The sequence below is a fragment of the Mustelus asterias genome, chromosome 9 (assembly GCF_964213995.1).
Source record: "Mustelus asterias chromosome 9, sMusAst1.hap1.1, whole genome shotgun sequence".
Lineage (NCBI taxonomy): Eukaryota > Metazoa > Chordata > Chondrichthyes > Carcharhiniformes > Triakidae > Mustelus > Mustelus asterias.
In genome coordinates, this window is record NC_135809.1 from 51123576 (window position 1) to 51145433 (window position 21858).

At 41.3% G+C, this 21858-nt stretch overlaps 1 protein-coding gene across 2 annotated transcripts in view; it reads right to left on the reverse strand.

The window, feature by feature from the left end:
- LOC144498683 (zinc finger protein 800-like) overlaps nucleotides 1-21858 on the reverse strand; it is a 102050-nt gene that overhangs the window by 11717 nt on the left and 68475 nt on the right. For both annotated transcript variants that reach the window (XM_078220163.1, XM_078220164.1), the window contains 2 exons: nucleotides 20548-20643; nucleotides 19015-19158 (listed from right to left, as the gene is read on the reverse strand). In XM_078220163.1, coding sequence (XP_078076289.1) covers nucleotides 19015-19158; nucleotides 20548-20643 — 240 coding nt within the window. The remainder of the gene's footprint in view (nucleotides 1-19014; nucleotides 19159-20547; nucleotides 20644-21858) is intronic.

Sequence of the window (21858 nt, forward strand, 5' to 3'; positions counted from 1 at the left end):
CCTTACAATAGCTGCACTGTAGGACAGAATATACAGGAAGAAATAATGGGGTGATGGGACTTGCAAGAAAGTACTGCAAAAACCATGCAGGATTTTAATCTTGATGCAGATCAGGCAAATCAGTTTGGCAAAGGTAACCTGGAAGATGAGTTCATAGAGTATATTTGGGATAATTTCTTGGAGCAGTACATTCTAATGCCAACCAGGGAGCAGGCGTTTTTAGACCTGGTAATATGCAAGTAAACAAGATGAATTAATAACTTCATAGTAAAGAGTCTCCAGGCATGATAGAATTTCACATTCAGCTTGAGGGCGAGAAGTGTGCGCCTACGATTAATGTCTTAAACTTAATTACACAGGAAAGAAGACAGAGTTGGCCAAAGTGAACTGGGAAATAAGTTAAAATGTAGGACAGTAGAGAAGCAGTAGTAGACATTTAATGAGATATTTCATGACTCCCAGCAAAGATATTTCTTTCCATTAAAAAAGACAGTCTCTGATAAGTATGCACCAGCCATAGCTAACTATGAAAGTTAAAGGAAACATACAATACTGCCAAGAATAGTGGTAGGTCAGAATATTGGCCAGATTTTTTAAGGAATGACTAAAAAAGGGGGAAATTAGAGTACTAGCTAGAAATATAAAACAGATAGTAAGTGTTTCTACAAGTATCTTAAAAGAAAAAGAGTAAAGTGAGTGTTAGGCCTTCAGAGGGTGAAGCTGGAGAATTAATAATGGAAAGTAAGGAAATTACAAAAGCATTGTACAGGTGTTTTCTGTCTGGTTTTCACTGTGGGAGACAAGATATTTCAAGAGTATATGAAAATCAAGAGGTAAAGGGAGGGAGGAACTTCAAACAACATATATTCAAAGGAAAAGTCCTGGGTAAACTATTAGAATTAAAGGCTGACAAATCCCCAGGACCAGAATGCCTACATCTAGGATTGTACACGGATCTGGGACTTCGACTATTGTGATAGATAGTAATGACCTGGATGAAGGGACCAAATGTATGGTTGCTAAATTTGGTGATGCTACAAAGATAGCCAAGTTAAGAACAGAACATAATCTTTTTAAGCTCTTTATGTGGGATAGGCAAAAGACTGGCAGATGGAGAATGCAGGAAAATGTGAACTATAGAAAGGTACCCTATTTAAAAGTGGAGATTTCAGAAATTGGTGGTAGAGTGGGATCTGGGTGTCACATCAATCACAAAATGTTAGTATGCAGGTAGGCACATAGAATGCTGGCAGTTACTGCAAGGAAAATTAATTATAAAAGTCGGAAGGTGTTACTACACCTGCACAGGGCCTTGGTGTGACCGCATCTGGAGTGCTGTGTACAGTTTTGGTCTCCTTAGAATGGATATAATTGAATTAGAAGCTGTTTGGGTAAGATTGACTCAACTGATGCCTTGGATAAGGAGATTGTCTTATGACGAAGATCGAGTAGGTTGGGCCTATACTCATTGGACATTAGAAGAATGAGATAGAACATAGAACAGTACAGCACAGAACAGGCCCTTCAGCCCACGATGTTGTGCCGAGCTTTATCTGAAACCAAGATCAAGCTATCCCACTCCCTATCATCCTGGTGCGCTCCATGTGCCTATCCAATAACCGCTTAAATGTTCCTAAAGTGTCTGACTCCACTATCACTGCAGGCAGTCCATTCCACACTCCAACCACTCTCTGCGTAAAGAACCTACCTCTGATATCCTTCCTATATCTCCCACCACGAACCCTATAGTTATGCCCCCTTGTAATAGCTCCATCCACCCGAGGAAATAGTCTTTGAACGTTCACTCTATCTATCCCCTTCATCATTTTATAAACCTCTATTAAGTCTCCCCTCAGCCTCCTCCGCTCCAGAGACAACAGCCCTAGCTCCCTCAACCTTTCCTCATAAGACCTACCCTCCAAACCAGGCAGCATCCTGGTAAATCTCCTCTGCACTCTTTCCAGCGCTTCCACATCCTTCTTATAGTGAGGTGACCAGAACTGCACACAATATTCCAAATGTGGTCTCACCAAGGTCCTGTACAGTTGCAGCATAACCCCACGGCTCTTAAACTCCAACCCCATGTTAATAAAAGCTAACACACTACAGGCCTTCTTCACAGCTCTATCCACTTGAGTGGCAACCTTTAGAGATCTGTGGATATGGACCCCAAGATCTCTCTGTTCCTCCACAGTCTTCAGAACCCTACCTTTGACCCTGTAATCCACATTTAAATTAGTCCTACCAAAATGAATCACCTCACATTTATCAGGGTTAAACTCCATTTGCCATTTTTCAGCCCAGCTTTGCATCCTATCTATGTCTCTTTGCAGCCTACAACAGCCCTCCACCTCATCCACTACTCCACCAATCTTGGTATCATCAGCAAATTTACTGATCCCCCTTCAGCCCCCTCCTCTAAGTCATTAATAAAAATCACAAAGAGCAGAGGACCAAGCACTGATCCCTGCGGCACTCCGCTAGCAACCTGCCTCCAATCCGAAAATTTTCCATCCACCACCACCCTCTGTCTTCGATCAGACAGCCAGTTACCTATCCAATCGGCCAACTTTCCCTCTATCCCACACCTCCTCACTTTCATCATAAGCCGACCATGGGGGACCTTATCAAACGCCTTACTAAAATCCATGTATATGACATCAACTGCCCTACCTTCATCAACACACTTAGTTACCTCCTCAAAAAATTCTATCAAATTTGTGAGGCACGACTTGCCCTTCACCAATCCGTGCTGACTATCCCGGATTAATCCGCATCTTTCTAAATGGTCGTAAATCCCATCCCTAAGGACCTTTTCCATCAATTTACCAACCACCGAAGTAAGACTAACCGGTCTATAATTACCAGGGTCATTTCTATTCCCTTTCTTAAACAGAGGAACAACATTCGCCGTTCTCCAGTCCTCTGGCACCATCCCCGTGGACAGCGAGGACCCAAAGATCAAAGCCAAAGGCTCTGCAATCTCATCCCTTGCCTCCCAAAGAATCCTAGGATACATTTCATCAGGCCCAGGGGACTTATCGACCTTCAGTTTATTCAAAACTGCCAGGACATCCTCCCTCCGAACATCTATTTCCTCCAGCCTACTAGCCTGTAACACCTTCTCTTCCTCAAAAACATGGCCCCTCTCCTTGGTGAACACTGAAGAAAAGTATTCATTCATCACCTCGCCTATCTCTACTGACTCCATACACAAGTTCCCACTACTGTCCTTGACCGGCCCTAACCTCACCCTGGTCATTCTTTTATTCCTCACATAAGAGTAAAAAGCCTTGGGGTTCTCCTTGATCCGACCCGCCAAGGACTTCTCATGTCCCCTCCTAGCTCTCCTAAGCCCCTTTTTCAGCTCATTCCTTGCTAACTTGTAACCCTCAATCGAGCCATCTGAACCTTGTTTCCTCATCCCTACATAAGCTTCCCTCTTCCTTTTCACAAGACATTCCACCTCTTTCGTGAACCATGGTTCCCTCACTCGGCCATTTCCTCCCTGCCTGACAGGGACATACCTATCAAGGACATCCAGTATTTGTTCCTTGAAAAAGTTCCACTTTTCATTAGTTCCTTTCTCTGACAGTTTCTGTTCCCAACTTATGCCCCCTAATTCTTGCCTAATCGCATCATAATTACCTCTCCCCCAATTGTAAACCTTGCCCTGCCGTACGGCCCTATCCCTCTCCATTGCAATAACAAAAGACACCGAATTGTGGTCACTATCTCCAAAGTGCTCTCCCACAACCAACTCTAACACTTGGCCCGGTTCATTTCCCAGTACCAAATCCAATGTGGCCTCACCTCTTGTCGGCCTATCCACATATTGTGTCAGGAAACCCTCCTGCACACACTGCACAAAAACTGCCCCATCCGAACTATTTGACCTACAAAGGTTCCAATCAATATTTGGAAAGAGATGTTATCTTATTAAAGCATATAAGATCCTGAGGGGACTTGACAGGGTGGCTGCTGAGTGGATATTTCCCCTTGCTGAGGTGTCTAGAACCAAGGGACACCATTTAAAAATTAGGCGTCTCCCATTTAAGACCGAGATGAAGAGAATTTTTAACTTTCAAAGGGTTGTTAGTCTATGGAATTCTCTTCTGCAGAGAGCAGTGCAGGCTGGCCCACTAAATATATTCAAAGCTAAGTTAGATAATTTTTGATTGACTTGGGTGTCAAGGATAATGAGGAACTGACCCGTAAAGTGGACAAAGAACAAAACAGCACAGGAACAGGCCCTTCGGCCCTCCAAGCCCGTGCCGCTCCCTGGTCCAAACTAGACCATTCTTTTGTATCCCTCCATTCCCACTCCATTCATATGGCTGTCTAGATAAGTCTTAAACGTTCCCAGTGTGTCCGCCTCCACCACCTTGCCTGGCAGCGCATTCCAGGCCCCCACCACCCTCTGTGTAAAATATGTCCGTCTGATATCTGTGTTAAACCTCCCCCCCTTCACCTTGAACCTATGACCCCTCGTGAACGTCACCACCGACCTGGGAAAAGCTTCCCACCGTTCACCCTATCTATGCCTTTCATAATTTTATACACCTCTATTAAGTCTCCCCTCATCCTCCGTCTTTCCAGGGAGAACAACCCCAGTTTACCCAATCTCTCCTCATAACTAAGCCCCTCCATACCAGGTAACATCCTGGTAAACCTCCTCTGTACTCTCTCCAAAGCCTCCATGTCCTTCTGGTAGTGTGGCGACCAGAACTGGACGCAGTATTCCAGATGCGGCCGAACCAACGTTCTATACATCTGCAACATCAGACCCCAACTTTTATACTCTATGCCCCGTCCTATAAAGGCAAGCATGCCATATGCCTTCTTCACCGCCTTCTCCACCTGTGACGTCACTTTCAAGGATCTGTGGACTTGCACACCCAGGTCCCTCTGCGTATCTACACCCTTTATGGTTCTGCCATTTATCATATAGCTCCTCCCTACATTATTTCTACCAAAATGCATCACTTCGCATTTATCAGGATTGAACTCCATCTGCCATTTCTTTGCCCAAATTTCCAGCCTATCTATATCCTTCTGTAGCTTCTGACAATGCTCCTCACTATCTGCAAGTCCTGCCAATTTTGTGTCGTCCGCAAACTTACTGATCACCCCAGTTACACTTTCTTCCAGATCATTTATATAAATCACAAACAGCAGAGGTCCCAATACAGAGCCCTGCGGAACACCACTAGTCACAGGCCTCCAGCCAGAAAAAGACCCTTCCACTACCACCCTCTGTCTTCTGTGACCAAGCCAGTTCTCCACCCATCTAGCCACCTCCCCCTTTATCCCATGAGATCCAACCTTTTTCACCAGCCTACCATGAGGGACTTTGTCAAACGCTTTACTAAAGTCCATATAGACGACATCCACGGCCCTTCCCTCGTCAACCATTTTGGTCACTTCTTCAAAAAACTCCACCAGGTTAGTGAGGCATGACCTCCCTCTCACAAAACCATGCTGACTATCGTTAATGAGTTTATTCCTTTCTAAATGAGCATACATGGAGTTGAGGCCACAATCAGATCTGCCAGGATCTTATCTCGTGGGCAGAATGGTCTACTCCTACTTCTTGTGTTCTAGTCACTTAGTACTGCTAGATTTTCTACTCCGGTCCATGTGTACTGACTCAGGGTGAGGTGCTACTACGTGAGCCAAACAATGCATCTCACTACACAAAAATACTCTGGAGCTGTAAAAGACAAATTGTGAATATTAGGCTAATGGAAGTTTGCACTCACTTGCATTCAAAATAAGGGGTTAAAAATTCCTGTTGGCATTCTGTATAAACAGTTTCACAATTTGAATCTTCTGTGAATTTTAAACTAATTTCAGGTAATAATGTGCCTCATCTGCAAGTAATTATGTGATTCGACATTAAGAAGGCAGGTGCAACTTTGGACAATGATCCTGGAGCTACACCAAGGAGTAAATATTTCTAACATGTTATCCCAACCAATCAAGAACAGCTTTCTTTTGCTGGTAAGCTTATTAAATTGCAACTGATCTGGAACGTGTAACTTTGCTCATCATCATCTTCGAGTTCTCAGCCCGAAAGGCAAGTCCAATGCACACCACCAGATCTCCCCCAGATGTAGAGCAAGGGTGCAGGTCCCAAATCCACCCAGCCAGAATGTGAATCAAATCCCATACAGCTGGCATCAATCTGATCCACATCAGCCATCCAGCCAACTGGCTCCCCCAGGAAGTCCAAGCGGCTGTGGCAACATACAACTTTCACATCTAGGTTACATTCTGGAACTATGAATAGCAATGGCAGAGGCTCTAATTTCTTTCTATCACATGGCTGACCAGGAATCTCTCCTGCCCTTATCACATGTCACTGGCATATGTTGAAAGGATTTACAAGTTAATATTCAACCTGTTTGACCGTATTATGAAAGAACTTTCCGTGGCCATCAAGTCCTGGAGTGGAACTTGAACCGGAGCTCCTGCCTGAGATAGGAATACTATCCAGTGTGCCACAAGACCTCCTGCTTTACTCACACAAGCATACAAAATTGATCGGGAGGAAGAGAACAATTGGTCCATCAGTTTGCCTCAGACTGAGGAGAGCTATGGCATTCTGGCCAAACATTTCCTCTGCTCTCCACAGTCATGTAATCACCAGAGAGGTTTTTAAGTAAGTGAAAAGCCCAGGACCAGGATGGGAACATTCTCAATTTTTTCCCCACTTCCCTCAGGCATCGAATCGGGTAGCTGAAACCACGGGGCAGTCAGGGAAAGACTAACCCCAAAGGACCCCAACTCACCTACTTATAATTTTAAAGGAGGCAGGTCAAGAGTAGGCAATCAATTTGTTCTTAGCAGGTGGATCAGACATTAAATTATTTTAACGGGATTGCAACTTGCAGTTCAACAGAATTATTTTTTTAAACACATAGTTCAGGATTTTCAGGTCTTGGGAATTCTCACAGGTAAAGAGAGATGAGAAGGGCCAGGTGAATGAGATAAAGGTCTTCATTGCAGTGTTAATGGACCAAAAGCAATTGTTTCTCCTGGCCCAACAAGCTTACCTCCATGCAAATGAATCCCCAAGTGAGACACTGGGAAATCTTTATTTCAAAGTTTCTCATCCTCAAATCCACTCTCTACCCAGACCCAAGTAAACATCAAAGACGATGATTTAGTTCATTCCTATATTGTTCACATTTTTTAAAGATTGAGATTAAAAGCAGTGGAGGATCTGGCAGAATACCAATGGTTCCAGTGTAGAACTGGCATATGGCTTAAAGTAACAGTATTCCAGTAGATTTTGCCGTATGTGGGGTTAAATAGAAAATACGGCACAAAAACAGGTGTTTATGTTTTATTTCTGTCTTCTCCGATGTTTTCTCACTTAAATTTACCATCGTAACCATCTATTCTCTTCTCCCTCAAATGCTTGTCTGGTTTCTCCTTAAGCGCATCTAGACTATTTGTTTCAATAAATCCAGGAGTCCCACATTCTTACCACTCTTTGGGTAAGTAAGTTTCATCTGATTTCTCCATTGGAGATCTTGCTAACTATTTTATATTGATGACCTCTAATTATATTCTCCTCAACAAGAGGAAATAGTTTCTCTATCCACTCTTTAAAACAAAACCTTTAACAATTTTGAATATTCGGTCATCCTTCAGCCTTCTTTTTCCATGAAAAAAAGTCTCAGCCTCTCAATCCTTTCCTGATATGTACACCCATGCACACAGTATCATCCTTGTATGTCTTCTTGGCACCCTCTGTGGTGCCTCTATATTCTATATATAATAGTGACCAGAACTGCATGCAGTTCTCAAAGTGTGGTCTAACTAAGGTTCAATACAGGTGTAGCAAAACTACACTACTTTCTAATTCTACCTCTCTAGAAATTAAACCTGGTCTTGGCCTGTTTTTAATGGTGTTGCTGACTTTTTGAGATACTTTGTGTATTTGCATTCAGAGATACCTTTCGTTCACTACCCCACCTAGACTTGCAGGTAAGTGTCCTCACTATTCTTCCGATAAAAATTACAACCTCAGATTTGTTTGTGCTGAACATGACATTCCAATTATTTGCCCATTCTGTGAGTTTACTAAATTTTTTGCAGTGCTCATCACCCAATGTGGCATCATCCGCAAAATTAGAAATTGTGTTTGTGATTCTAAAGTCCAAATTGGCATTGTGAATTGTGAATAGCAGTGGTCACATTTAAATTAATGTTAGACACTTTGGAAGAGGTAATGTAGCTGCTGAAGATAATAGCATAGAAACTTCAGGCTGTAAAAATGGACTAAATCGCTGCAACACGAGTAATACCAGAACTGCTTACACCTCAGCAAGTAACAGTTTTGAGGGGAAATTACCTTGCCTAGGGACACAGTAGCTGGAATCAGGCTTGCCAGCATAAATAATGAAAGAAAGTTCCCACTACACTGTACTTCCATGTCATTGGCTGTTTTCAGGTATCTGCAGAAGGCATCATTTGGATCAGTCAGCAGCATTTACCACTGCATCACTGAATTAAGTGCCACCCATGGCCCAGTTGGTAGCACACTCATCGCGGGTCAGAATATTGTAAGCTTCAGCTCCAAAGAATTGAGCACATAATCCAGGCCGACACCCCTGTACAGTCCTGAGGCACTGCTGCACTGTTCGAGGTACTGCCTTTCAATGAGACATTAGACTGAGGTGCCCGATCTAGGTTTAAGTAAAAGATCCTTAGGCACTATTTCAAAGAGTTAACCCAGTATATCTCTTAAACAAAATTCCTCAAATTGATTATCTGGTTCTCACATTGTTGTTTATGAGACTTTGCAGTGTCCAAACTGGCTGTATTTCAAGAGGTAGTGTTGTCAGGCCACATGGGTGACAGCAACCCAAGTCCATGAACAGGTTATTGCAGCAGAGACAGGCCAAGTGTCCTCACTCAGATGGCAGTGTCAAAGTTTAAGGCACCATTGATTACACCGTGTCACCATTCATATATCTACAGGCAAGAGTACCCAAAAAGGGTTACTCTAGCCCGCAGGTGGTACAGGACCAGCAGCCACAATTATGTAAATGAATGCTCATTTTTCAGAAAATCCTTGTGACACTCAAAAAAATTCAAGAATTTTGTAATTGTTCCAATTGGAAGCTGTGTTGTCTGAAAGGCACTCCTCCTACACAAACATTTATCATTTTTGTCATTTTGCAATGCTGCAATTTTACACCTTACATTGTGTTTTAACAAAACATTTGTTTTCTGGTGCAGCCTCCAGCTATGTTCCTGCCGTAATTCAGTTTTTCTCACAACATGCGCAAGTGCTTAATCTGCCCGTGAACCTACGTACTTGGTCAGTTTTGTAAATTAAAAATGTCACTAATCTGTTAACTGTCACTCAGAGTGAAAGTGACAGGCTTTGTAAAAAAGCATTTGTTTTGATGACAATCCCACTGACCATAAATGGCACTTTTAATATTTAGGCACTACTGAAAGCTTTGATATAAAACATTATTTCAGCTGTTTGTTTATTATGTAGTGCACTGTAGAGATCCAGTAATTCCACAGGCAGTCAATGTAAAATGGCATTCTATATTAAGGGCACCAAAATCTGATGGACTAGACTATCTAGAGGATTCTTCATTGCAAAGATAGTGTAAATACAGATTGGTACACTTTAGCATTTCTTAAGTTCAAGTTTTTAAGTTCAAGTGCTGCATGAATTGGTCGAGAGTGCAGTGATCCTATCCTGTGTGCCAATGCCTCACACTATTTCCATTGATCTAATTTGCCAAACGTCTTCAAGGAGCAGGATTAAGTTTCAGGCCTGGGTTGGCCACCACACTCATTGGAGCCAACCCTATGCTGGAGGACTTCATATAGCAAGTGGCACAGCTCTGCATCTTCTGCCCCAGACCTGAAGAAGAAAACACTCTCCAGACAGGTACATTCCAATTGTGATGACATTTGGCCAACCAGGATACAATTGCTACTGATCACACTGGCAAGTCCAATGGTGTCTTTGGTTGATTAGGATGTCCTTGAGATACTATCCAATATTAATTATTAGTCCAACATGCATACATTTTATCTATTGTCTGGTTTGCTTTGGGAAGGAGAGGCTCACCTGCATTAACTAACCGTCAAAGTGAGTGGCATTCAACTGTCTGCTTAGCTGGGTGTGCAGGTACTGGAAGGTGGGCACAGAATACAATTGGAAAATTGTCTTTGTTCAGAGCAAGGTAAGCACAACAAATGCAATGGTTGAAAGGAGCAGAGAATGGATGACATCAGAGCAAATTGAGGACATAAAAATTTCACACTGAAGATTGCTCAGGTGGAACTGTCTTATCCGCACACAGAAACAAAAAGTTTACCGGCTACATACAAAAAGCTGCAAAGTCATGAGAAGTTTGAGGAGTTCCTCAATTAAACAATTTTTTAAAATTGCAAATTCCCCTCCATTCTTCCTCTTCTACCCTCTTTCACAAATCATTCACAAGAATGCACTTAATTTCAAAATCATGAAATGGACTGGGCCTTATTATTAGAATTATAGATTCATACAGTGCTGAAGAGGCCCTTTGACCCATTGAGTCTACACCGACACATGAGAAACACCTGAACTCCCATCTACCAGCACTTGGCCCATAGCCTTGAATGTTATGACATGCCAAGTGCTCTTGCAGATATTTTTTAAAGGATGTGAGGCAACCTGCCTCTACCACCCTGCCAGGCAGCGCATTCCAGACTGTCACTACCCTCCGAGTAAGAAAGTTCTTCCTCACATCCCCCCTAAATCTTCTGCCCATCACCTTGAATCCTTGTCCTCTTGCGACTGACCCTTCAACTAAGGGGAACTGCTGCTCCTTATCCACTCTGTCCATGTCCCTCATTAGGATTGTGACCTGGCAATATAAGCTACAATTCAAGTGGGAAAGTTCCTGCGTCTTCCTGATTTAGTTACAAAGCTAAATTTAAACAAGAAAGAAAAATCAAAATGACAGACGGTTCAGAGTACAGCCACCCAAGCCTCTATTTGGGAATCCAGTGTTCAAACCAGTTTGAATGTTTTACCTGCACTCAACTAAACCATTTGTCTCCATTGCTTACTTGGTCTACAAATTGGACCAGCATATGCACAGCAGATTTTACAATACTGTTGCAACTCTGAGGTTTGAGTTTGCAATAGTTATCATTAACAATCCTCTTGACAGATAAAATGGGTTACAAGGGAAGAGAGTTTGGATTGTTTCAATCAGTTTCTTGTTTGGAACTGGATCTGAATAAAATAAATTCTACATTTTTATTATTGCCAACAAAGGAGGCCAAACAGTAAGTTTGTGTAATTTGATTTTTGCAAGATATGTGAAAATAAGTTTTTGCAAAAATAACTTCCAGGAAATGACTGCATATGACAATATAAATGTCAGGGAAAAAGATAAATCTTACAGCAGGTTGATAGAATCTTTGTTTGAAGAATACAATAAATATGGGCGATACTAAGTAGTGAAAACATTGTGACAGACAACACTCATTAACAGCATTTGATTGCCGCACAGCAGGGCGCAAGAAAAATTCCCAACCGAGTCCTGTCACTGTTCGAACCACAAAACACACGCACAGAATTTGGCAGGCATGGAATATAGATGTTATAGTAACAACTACAATAAAACCCCACAAACAACAGAAATATAATTTAACTCCAACTGTGTATATGTTAACACAAATTTCAGTTCCTGGGATAGCTTCTATGCACAAGTTCCAGATCTGTTAAAGTTTACAGTGCGTGTAACAATTTACGATAAACCATGAAGTATACCAGATCAAAAACAGTGGTGCTCTTAATTACCATTCTGCATCAAAGAAATCGCATGCAGCTTTCCAGAGTAACTGAAAATCACAGATTTTGAGTAATCCATGCAGAATTAGAGAAATATATAAATGCTGCTTACTTTATAAAAGGGCCATCAATCCTGAAATACTTCATACACATAGAACCAATCCCTATGAAATGAACTCACATAATATGGTCACCAGTAAAGTATAATGATGGATTTGATATTGTGTAAGATTTTCATGGATTTGTTCAACTATGCATGCTCTACTGTTTTAAAACAGAAGTAGCAACACAATGTAAGACTGTATTAAGGGGACATATGAACATAGGAATTAGGAGTAGGCCACTTGGCCCCTGGTGCCTACTTCGCCATTCAATAAGATCACGGCTGATCTGATGATAATCTCAATCCCAAATTCTGTCTACATCCAATATCCTTTTATCCCCTTTTTAGAACAAAGAACAAAGAACAGTACAGCACAGGAAACAGGCCCTTCGGCCCTCCAAGCCTGTGCCGCTCCTTGGTCCAACTAGACCAATCGTTTGTATCCCTCCATTCCCAGGCTGCTCATGTGACTATCCAGGTAAGTCTTTAATCAAGGTAATCCAGGTAAGTCTTTAATCAAGAATCGATGTAGCTCTGCCTTAAATATATTCAAACATTATGCTTCCACTGTCTTTTGAGGAACAGGAGTCTCAGAGACTCTCAACCTCATGAGAAAAAGATTCCCCTTATCACCATCTTAAATGAATGACTCCTTATTTTTAAACTGTGACCCTTAGTTCTAAATTCTCCAAGATGAGACATCCACCCTGTCATTAACCCTCAGGATCTTAGCTGGAGAGACTGCATCAACATGTCACAATCTTAAGAACAAAAGACAGATGACCTGATGTGAGGAGGGGAAGTGAATCATCCTTCCACCAACTCCAGCATGATGCCACCATGAAACACATCTTCTCCTCACCCTCCTCTGTCAACATTTCGCAGGGACTCTCCATCTCTGACACGCTAGTCCACTCTTCCATCGTATGCAATTCCCTATCCACTTCCCATGACCTTCCCTTGCAATCGCAGAAGGTGCAATATGTACCCTTTTACCGCCTCACCATTCAAGGCCCCAAACACTTTTTTCAGGTTAAGCAGCATTTCATTTGCACTTCCTTCAAGGTCTACTTTGACGCTCCCAATGAGGTCTCTTCTATATCAGGGAGAATAAACCCAGACCGGGTGACTGCTTTGCAGAACACTTTCATTCAGTGTGCAAGCCTGACCAAACCTCCTTGTTGCTTACCATTTTAACTCAGCACCTTGCTCTCATGCCCACATGTCCATCCTTGGCCTGCTGCAATGCTCCAGTGAAGCCCAACACAAGCTGGAGGAGCAGCATCTTATCTTCCAATTAGGCAAGTTACAGCCCGCAGGACTCAACATCAAGTTCAACAACTTTAGACAGAGCTTTCTCCTCCATCATAAACCCTTTTTAAAAAAAAATCCCATACATTTATTGTCTCAATGCAAAATCACCCCCAACCCAGGCAAGCAGGCCATCTCTCTCTTACTCTTAAAGTTGTCTCATCTTGTTGTAGTCTCTCCCAGCTACAGTTAACATCCAACACATTTTCCCGCTCTCTCTCCCCTTGGAATTTTTCGCTCTCACTGGAATGTGCCTATTATGTGTATTCTGAAATATCTCTTTAAACGTCTGCCACTGAACCTCTGTTGGTCTATCCCTGAAGCACATTTGCCAGTTCATTCTAGAAAAGTCTGCTTTCATGCTCTTGTAATTGCCCTTATTTAAGTTTAAAATACTAGTCTTGGAGATATTCTTCTCTCCCTTAAACTGAATGTAAAATCAATCATTTTATGAAAATAGGAGTATGCCACTTAGCCCCTTGAGCTTGCTCCAGGATTCAGTAAGATCAGAGTGGATCCGTACCTCAACTTCATTTTCCAGTCTTTGTTCCATATCCTGATACCCTTAGCTAACAAGAATATATCAATCACAACCTCATCAAATTCTTTAAACATTTTACACAGCTCGCTCAATTGTCTATACACCAGGGAATTCAAACCAAGTTTACACAACCCATCATCATAATTCAGGATTTTGACTCCCCTCGACATTCTGATGAATCTGCAATTTTTGATCTGTAACTGAGCTGAGTGTCTCTTAAACACCATTAAGTCCAACCACTGTAAGTAGATCATGCGATTAATTAGAGAGCTTTGGCTTTCCTTCAGATTGGTAGTCAGTTGTAAATCCCTGGCTTATCGTCAAGTCAAAAGGAACTAGACATAAAATGACTGGCTTTCCTTCTGTGTTTAAAAATATTTTGCTACCGTTAATAGGGAAAGACATGCAGCAGAAAAAAGAGGAGAAGAAGAGAGGGACAGAAGGAAAAAAAAGACGGAGATTGTTGAACTATGAAAATTGCACTGTTTTATCCTTCAATCTTGGTTGATGTTAAGAACGAACCTTTCAAGTCATATTACATTAGAAAAATGCACAAATCACTATAGGCCTGTTACTGCGAGTGAGGTTGTAGGCTTAATACAAAGTGATGACTTGGAGCTCAGTCTCATTTCAAATATGAACTGCGTATTTTTATTTCTACTTCAATGGATTTTGAGACTTGGCCAGCTAGTGGTCACCATGTTTGCTGCTTCCATTAATTGAAATGACTATGGTCCTAAAACATACTTAACGTTGAGACATGAATTCATGTCATTTCAGGTGGAGCAGGAGGTTGAAAATGAACCAACTGTATCTAAATCAGCCTGACAATCCCACTCACCTGACGAAGGAGCAGCGCTCCGAAAGCTAGTGGCGTTTGCTACCAAATGAACCTGATGGACTTTAACCTGGTGTTGTTAGACTCTTCACTGTGTTTACCCCAGTCCAACGCCGGCATCTCCACATCAATCTTCATTGATGACAGAGAGACATTAATATCCTAGCTTTGAGGCGTAGATGCAGATAACTGTGCCGGCACGGTGGCACAGTGGTCAGCACTGCTGCCTCACAGCTCCAGGGACATGGGTTCGATTCCCAGCTTGGGTCAATGTGTGTGTGGAGTTTGCATGTTGTCCCAGTGACTGTGTGGGTTTCCTCCGGGTGCTCCGGTTTCCTCCCACAGTCCAAGGTGTGAGAGTTAGGTGCATTGGCCACGCTAAATTCCCCCTTAGTGTCCTGGGATGCATAGGTTAGAGGGATTTGCGAGGTAAATATGTGGTGTTACAGGGATAAAGCCAAGGTGAGATTGTTGCCGGTGCAGACTCGATGGGCCGAATGGCCTCCTTTTGCAATGTAGGGTTTCTATGATAATTGTTTGGGATTGCCAGTCTGTATATCAGGAAATTTAACCTTGCTCTGTACAGGTGTAAACATTATACCAGGAATTTTTGTCAGGTCAACTTTTGCGTTTGAACCCTATTTTGATTGACATATTTGTTTTATTGAGACAGTCCCGTTTGATCACACTTTCTCCCTATTGCCTTCAAAGTCCAATTCTAAGGTTCTGTAATTGGTGGCAGAATTTAATGCACTCGACACAGGTTCAACCCACCAGCTGCAGAACCAGTGGAGAATCATTGTCACATCTGAGGGGGAGCCAAATTGGGTTAACTAGCATTGGGCCTTCTCCCAGAATTCGGGACCCTGGAGATGGAAATCCGGCCTGGTGAGAGCTGCTGGCCAGGCATTGGCAGCTCTCCACAACAGGTAGTGCCACTCAGAGCAGTGGATGCTGCTGGTAATCCACCCAGGGACAGGATGAGGATTGCTGATGGACCCAGATTATTGGGAGGGGGGACGGGGAAGACTTTTCAGTGCCCTCCCCCTCTGTCTCTCCAGCCCAATGCGAACCGGGGGCCACATGTGGCCCATCAGGTTTCTGAGTGCAGTCCAGGAGACACTTTATTTACCATTGCCCACGGGAAGAGTTGCCATATTCCATTGATTTCTATTTGTATAGTTTGTTTCCTACCAGCATGACTAAAGTGATTTGCATGTAAAGCAAGGGCAAGTGAAATGAGGTGCGTGCTAATTACACACATGAACTGTGGGAGCTGTGCGCTCCATCTGCATCCAATCAAAGCATAACTATTTCTTTTGTTTTTAACAAAATGTTGATGGTTCTAATATATGATTAAGCATTTTCTATAGCTCGTGAAGAAATATTTGGTATTCATTAAATCTATTCAACCTTATTCATGGGGTCTGGCAAGCGAACATGCCCGATTTCAATCTTGCGGCCCATTGAGATGAAGGAGGGTCGCTCACCAGCCTTGGTTACCTATCACTGCTCTTGAAGAATGGGAAGGCCATGTCACTTGTATGTAATCCCTGAGCCACTGCCAAATTTGAGTGGCCTCTGAAATAATGGTGCCAAATGGTTTAGTAATGAGCCTAATTTACCCTTAACGACCAATCGAGTTGCAACCACAGGCCTATTTCTATCTCCACTGGGAAGTTTTGCTTCCAGCAGGGGATTGATATATGGTCTGCCCGGCCCCTGCAATAAATCCAGCCCCAAGTTTCTTTCGTGAATATCTGTCGTATTCATGCAGTCCATAAGATGAAGTATTGTGAGCACTTTGCAAATGTCTAGCTTCATGTATGATCTTTTCCTCACAGGCACGTGTCCTAATCATGAGAATTATTTAAGTTCAGAGTTGTTTGGTTATTTTGATTTGATAGTAAAATTTACAATAATATTTATAATTAGCCTTTATGTGGATTTTTCTTTAGTCAATTAACCTGCTTCATAGTTTACACCCCAATATGTATGGCAATTTGCTATGTCACCATGAGGAGGTCAGGAATTTTATTTTATTTTTTAAAATTCCATTCTCAAAGTCACAAAGCCAATGTGCAAAGTAGACCAGGCAGTCCTGAATCCATCTCCTTGTTTGCTCCAAATTCACACCCAATCCAATTCATGGTTCCTACAAGGGAGGCATAAAGATCCAAGCTGACAAGAGAAGGCTTTGCACCTGATCTTGGGCTTGATCTGATGTTTGATCTTAGCCAGAAGGCTGACTGCCAGTGCATTAATTCATCAGAAGATGTAGGTTGACTCCTCACTCCAAATTTCTTACATTATCAGGTATTCTGCAAACACACTTGTACTTTGGTTCATTGGGCTTAAAGGTTTTTACACAATAAGAAAAAGTAATTTATGGTAACTCAAAGCATAGGAATATTAAAGTATGCAAGAATAAAATTAAAAAATAAAATTAATGTTACATTAAGGCAAACTTGTTTAAGCATAATTTTTGCTGTCGTTTATTGGTATCAACAGATTGGATAGCATTGTCACTGGACATATTTAAATATGCTTCCACTAAAATGGCACAGTGGAATACCGCATCGGTCTTTAAACTAAAGCCAAGCTAATGGAATGAATGCCCTCTGTCCACTTGCTGTCACAATCCTATATCAAACGGCAGTGCATTCTCAATTCAGTGTGCTGTTGGCACGGGCACAAAGCATGATGTCAAATCTGCAATGTCACTCTGAGAAGCTAAAGGATAGCTAGTGGGAAAATGGAAAACATTATATGAAGCAGAATAGAGGGTGGATCAGGGGTGCACCACTGGGGCCTCGGTGCAACATGTCACCCTAAAGGCAGCACATCTGACAATGCAGTGCTTCCTTCGTACTGCACTGGAGTGTCAGCTTGATTTCTAGCTCAAGTTTTAGAGTGCGTCATGCCCAGAGGACATGGGAGGAAAATATATATGTCCGCATCATCCTGGCTACTTGATGAAATTGTATATTCTTTTTAAAAAAGGACAAATAGTTCAACAGATAAAATGGCTGCAGCTGACCACACGATGGTAGTTCTGGATGGTAATTCAGCACACTGAATTGAGAATGCACTGCCATTTGATATAGGATTGTGGCAGCAAGTGGACAGAGGGCATTCATTCCATTAGCTTGGCTTTAATTCAAAGACTAATGCGGTATTCCACTGCCATTTTAGTGGAAGCATATTTAAATATGTCCAGTGACAATGCTATCCAATCTGTTGATACCAATAAACGGCAGCAAAAATTATGGTTAAATGAGTTTGCCTTAATGTAACATGTACTTTAATGTACTTTAATATTCCTATGCTTTGGGTTACCATATTTAAATTTATTTTAAAAATAAATTTGTTGGGACTTGGAAGGAATCATTTTTGAAGTAATCTTGTTGTGACCCACGGAGGGCTTGAAGAAAGAAAAGGATCCAGTCCATCCCTCCTCAGCCTGGGCCATAACTGTTCAGCATAAATCCAAAATTTAACAAGCCGAGGGATCTCATCCAGGATAACAAATTTGGGGGAACCTGCTTTTGGGGACTGGTCGTAACAATTGTAAACCACTTTCCCGTGTTGTTTGTGTATGTGAACTAATCCTCTTTTTAAAAAATCTTATCTCAAGTTTGCTGTGGGATTATTAATAGAGGATTGGATCACTCCAAAACTGAAGGGTCAGGAAAAATATGCCACCACTGATAAATAGGGAAATCAAAAATACCTTTCAGTTTATGGTCGGCTGCTGAGAGGATCAATCAAGGCTGTTTAAATGAATCCCCTTCCTGTCCATAACAAGTGGGACTTCAGGCCTGAACCTTATAATTAAGGGGCAAGTGTATTACCAACTGAAGTCCTTTTGTATTACTGGGACAGGAAAGAGGATATATCAGGGGTGTAACGCTGAGAGAAAGGTTGGAGCAGAAGAGAGAGAGAATCAGGTACAGCAGTGAGACAGAAAGAGTGGATTGGAAGAGAGGGTGAGGCATAAGAGAGGGTGCATCATGGTTGCAGCACTGAGACAGAGAGGGGAATTTTTTCCTCCTTAGTTAGACATTTGACATTGATTTGGAACACAAGTCTACCGAATCTCAAACATATAAAGTCAATCTGGCTACCTCATACCACCAAGAATCATTACTGCAGTAAAGATTATCTGGTCTGTCACTATCAATCGGACAACAGGCACGACAACTTAATGAAATTTGAAACTCTACACATGGGATACATATTCTCCAAGTGGAGATCAACGCTGGCTTTTAAAGCACAGCCAGAGACAAAAGGAATAAGTTTGCAAGTTTCAAGACTACAGAGCCAGTCCAAACTGTTCTGAATAATACGCAAATCTAGACCCTGGTACAAAAGAATAAATTCTAAAAACTTACGTTCATCCATCTTTGGACTTGGGAAGCAGTAAAATTCCTTGTGTGTGATAAGATTGGGCAGTCCTCTAAATAGACTTCGACACAGTTTGCATTCAAAGATAGTGTCTACCTCTCTCAGCAGAACATGTTTCAGTTGTGTAGTTCCTGTGTGCAAAAAGTATCACATACATTCAACAGAAATGTACCAAATAAAAATTCTTAAAGTAAAGATTTTCATAATTGGATATTTCCAATGATTACAATTATATATTGTTTTCTAAGCTTTTTCAAAAAGCTGCACAAAATTTTTTTTTAATTCCTTCAGTTGAATTAGGATTCTATTAGATACAAAATTGAACACAGCATATGTGGGAAACAGTTTCAGTGAAACTGTTAAGCTACAATGGCCTTCACTCTCTCAATTTGCATGATGTCAGCTCGCAACAAAATACTAAGTGCTTAAAATAGCCATTAACGTTTAAAATGTGCGTGCAAGACATTAAAGTGAAGAAAGTGATAGAAGTAAAATGAAGCATTCCACTGTGACACTGATCTGTTCAATTTCATTTCTATTCATGTTGCAGGTAATAATACAACCTCAACACTTGAGTTTTGGATTGCACAAGACCCTTCGATCCATGTTTCTGTTCTTGCTTTGCGGGGATGGGGGGCAGACACTCAAAATACCGTGGCCTGAATTTTCTGTTCAGCACTGCCTGCTGGAAGCTTGGTGCTGCAGAAATGCCCCTCATAATTCTTATTAGAAACTTGATGGGAGTTTTTGGTGGTGTTCATCAAAACCTTATTGTGCTGAACTGATGAGCAATTATTAAAATCTGAATTGTGGCACAATGATATCAAGATTTGCTTTCACTTGTAAGAAGACTTTACTTCTTTTGGCAAAATGTCACAATATCCATTTCCTTTTTGAACTGCCATTATTATGTATTCTTGTCAAAGTAGAACTAATGCTCCCAACAGTTGGTTTTGCATTGGTGCACATTCCCCATCTTAAAAATTGTACACCAAATGTCATATCAGAACACAGGCTATTGCCAACACAGGCACTGAAAGCGCAGAATGAAAACACCACTAATAGTCCCATTGGCAAGAGGTAACATTAAATTCATGTGACCACTGTTCCCATAAACACATATTACAAATAATGAGAATGTCATGGATTTAAGGGTGAAGACTTAACACCATATAAGTAGTTATGAAAACTTATTCTGTCAGCCAGAAATACTCCCCTTACTATCTCAACACAGACTATAAATAAAACCTGTAAATTACCTGAGTAAAATGAGATTATGGTAACAGTCAGAAAGGGAATAGTCATTTCAGTTGCAAAGTCATTACTCGCTGGAGTCAGATAAAATCTACCTGCTTGACTTCACTTATTGTTTTAAACCATTAAAGAAAGTAGGCAAGATTATTTTTCCAATTAAATCTATATTGACTCATCATAAGCAGTGAATTATGGAAGTACAGACTCATTGTACTCTATGGTATATTATTGCACAAGAGAACTGTCAGTAAGCCATTACACTGTACCTGTCCGAAAACACTCAATGATTTGCTGAATTCCTGATTTTGAAGTTGAAAGCTGTTGTTGTAACAAAGGAGGGTCTCCTGGCTCCTGTGTGTATGCTGTAAAGTTGATGTATAAGAAGCAAAGGAAAGTGATACTGGGACATTGAAATACAGTTACCACTTCTTGAACACACAATACAGGATCAAATCTACTTCACATCCAGGATAAAAGTACACTGCATGATATAAGTAACAAACTTACGAATGCATTTCGACAAAGTTCCTTTGTCCATGATTTCAAAATAAGGTTTGCACCTAATTTCATCCATTCAGCAAACAGGTAAATGAATTTGCTACAAACCCGATACCATGCTTGTTTATCGCACAGCAAAATTTCATCCTTGTAAGGGGTTCAACATTAAAATGCACTAGTCTCATAGATAACAAAAAAGGTACAACGCTAATAGATATCCCACTGTGTTTCACATAGCAAATTAGATTCCACGCTGCTTCAAAATAACAGGAATGTATTATGCAACACATAATGTACTGTGTTGCTGCTAGGGTGAAACTGTTTCAGCTGGACTGTTTCTTTAAGGCCATCAAATCTAAATGCTGTAAGTAAACACAGCTGGAGGTCAACCAGAGTCTAATTGCTATTTGCTAAAGGAAGTTCAGATTGGAAAGTACTTATAAATTTCTGCCCCATGTCAGGATGGCAGACAGAACGAAAGGATTGCATTTTGAATTATTTTAGCACTTATTGATAACACTTAAATAATTTCTAATAGTGAATTTATTTTAGCTTGTTTCAGATATGTATCGAGGATGTTACTGCTAAGTGGTTAATGTTCAAAGAAAGCAAAATAATAAAATAAATAATAGTTCAGCAAGCCATTGTAACGAAAAAAAAGAAAATGTTGGATTGAGAAGGGAAAGAGAAAGCAATAAAGGTAAAAATGAACCATTAATATTTGGACACTACAGTGAATTAAAGTTACTTCTCGACATCTTAATGGGAATGACATAAAATTAACATTTGTGGATCTGTGTCTTCCACCAAGTGCCACTTCCATTTAACAACGATAAAGATAGGACTGCACTATTTGTCCCAGAACTACTTCCCAGGGGGGTCTCCAAGACACAAGTACATCATGTACTGTACCGTGGAATACATGCCTATTTAACAGTACCCTTTTGCTTTAATGGTCAGTTAATGGGGCCCATATCTCTTTTAGCATCATTTCCCATCGGTTTGACAGGGCTGCGTTACATAACCAATGCTATCTTTGAGCAGCCTCTCCCGCTTCCCGACCCACAGGTACTCAGCCT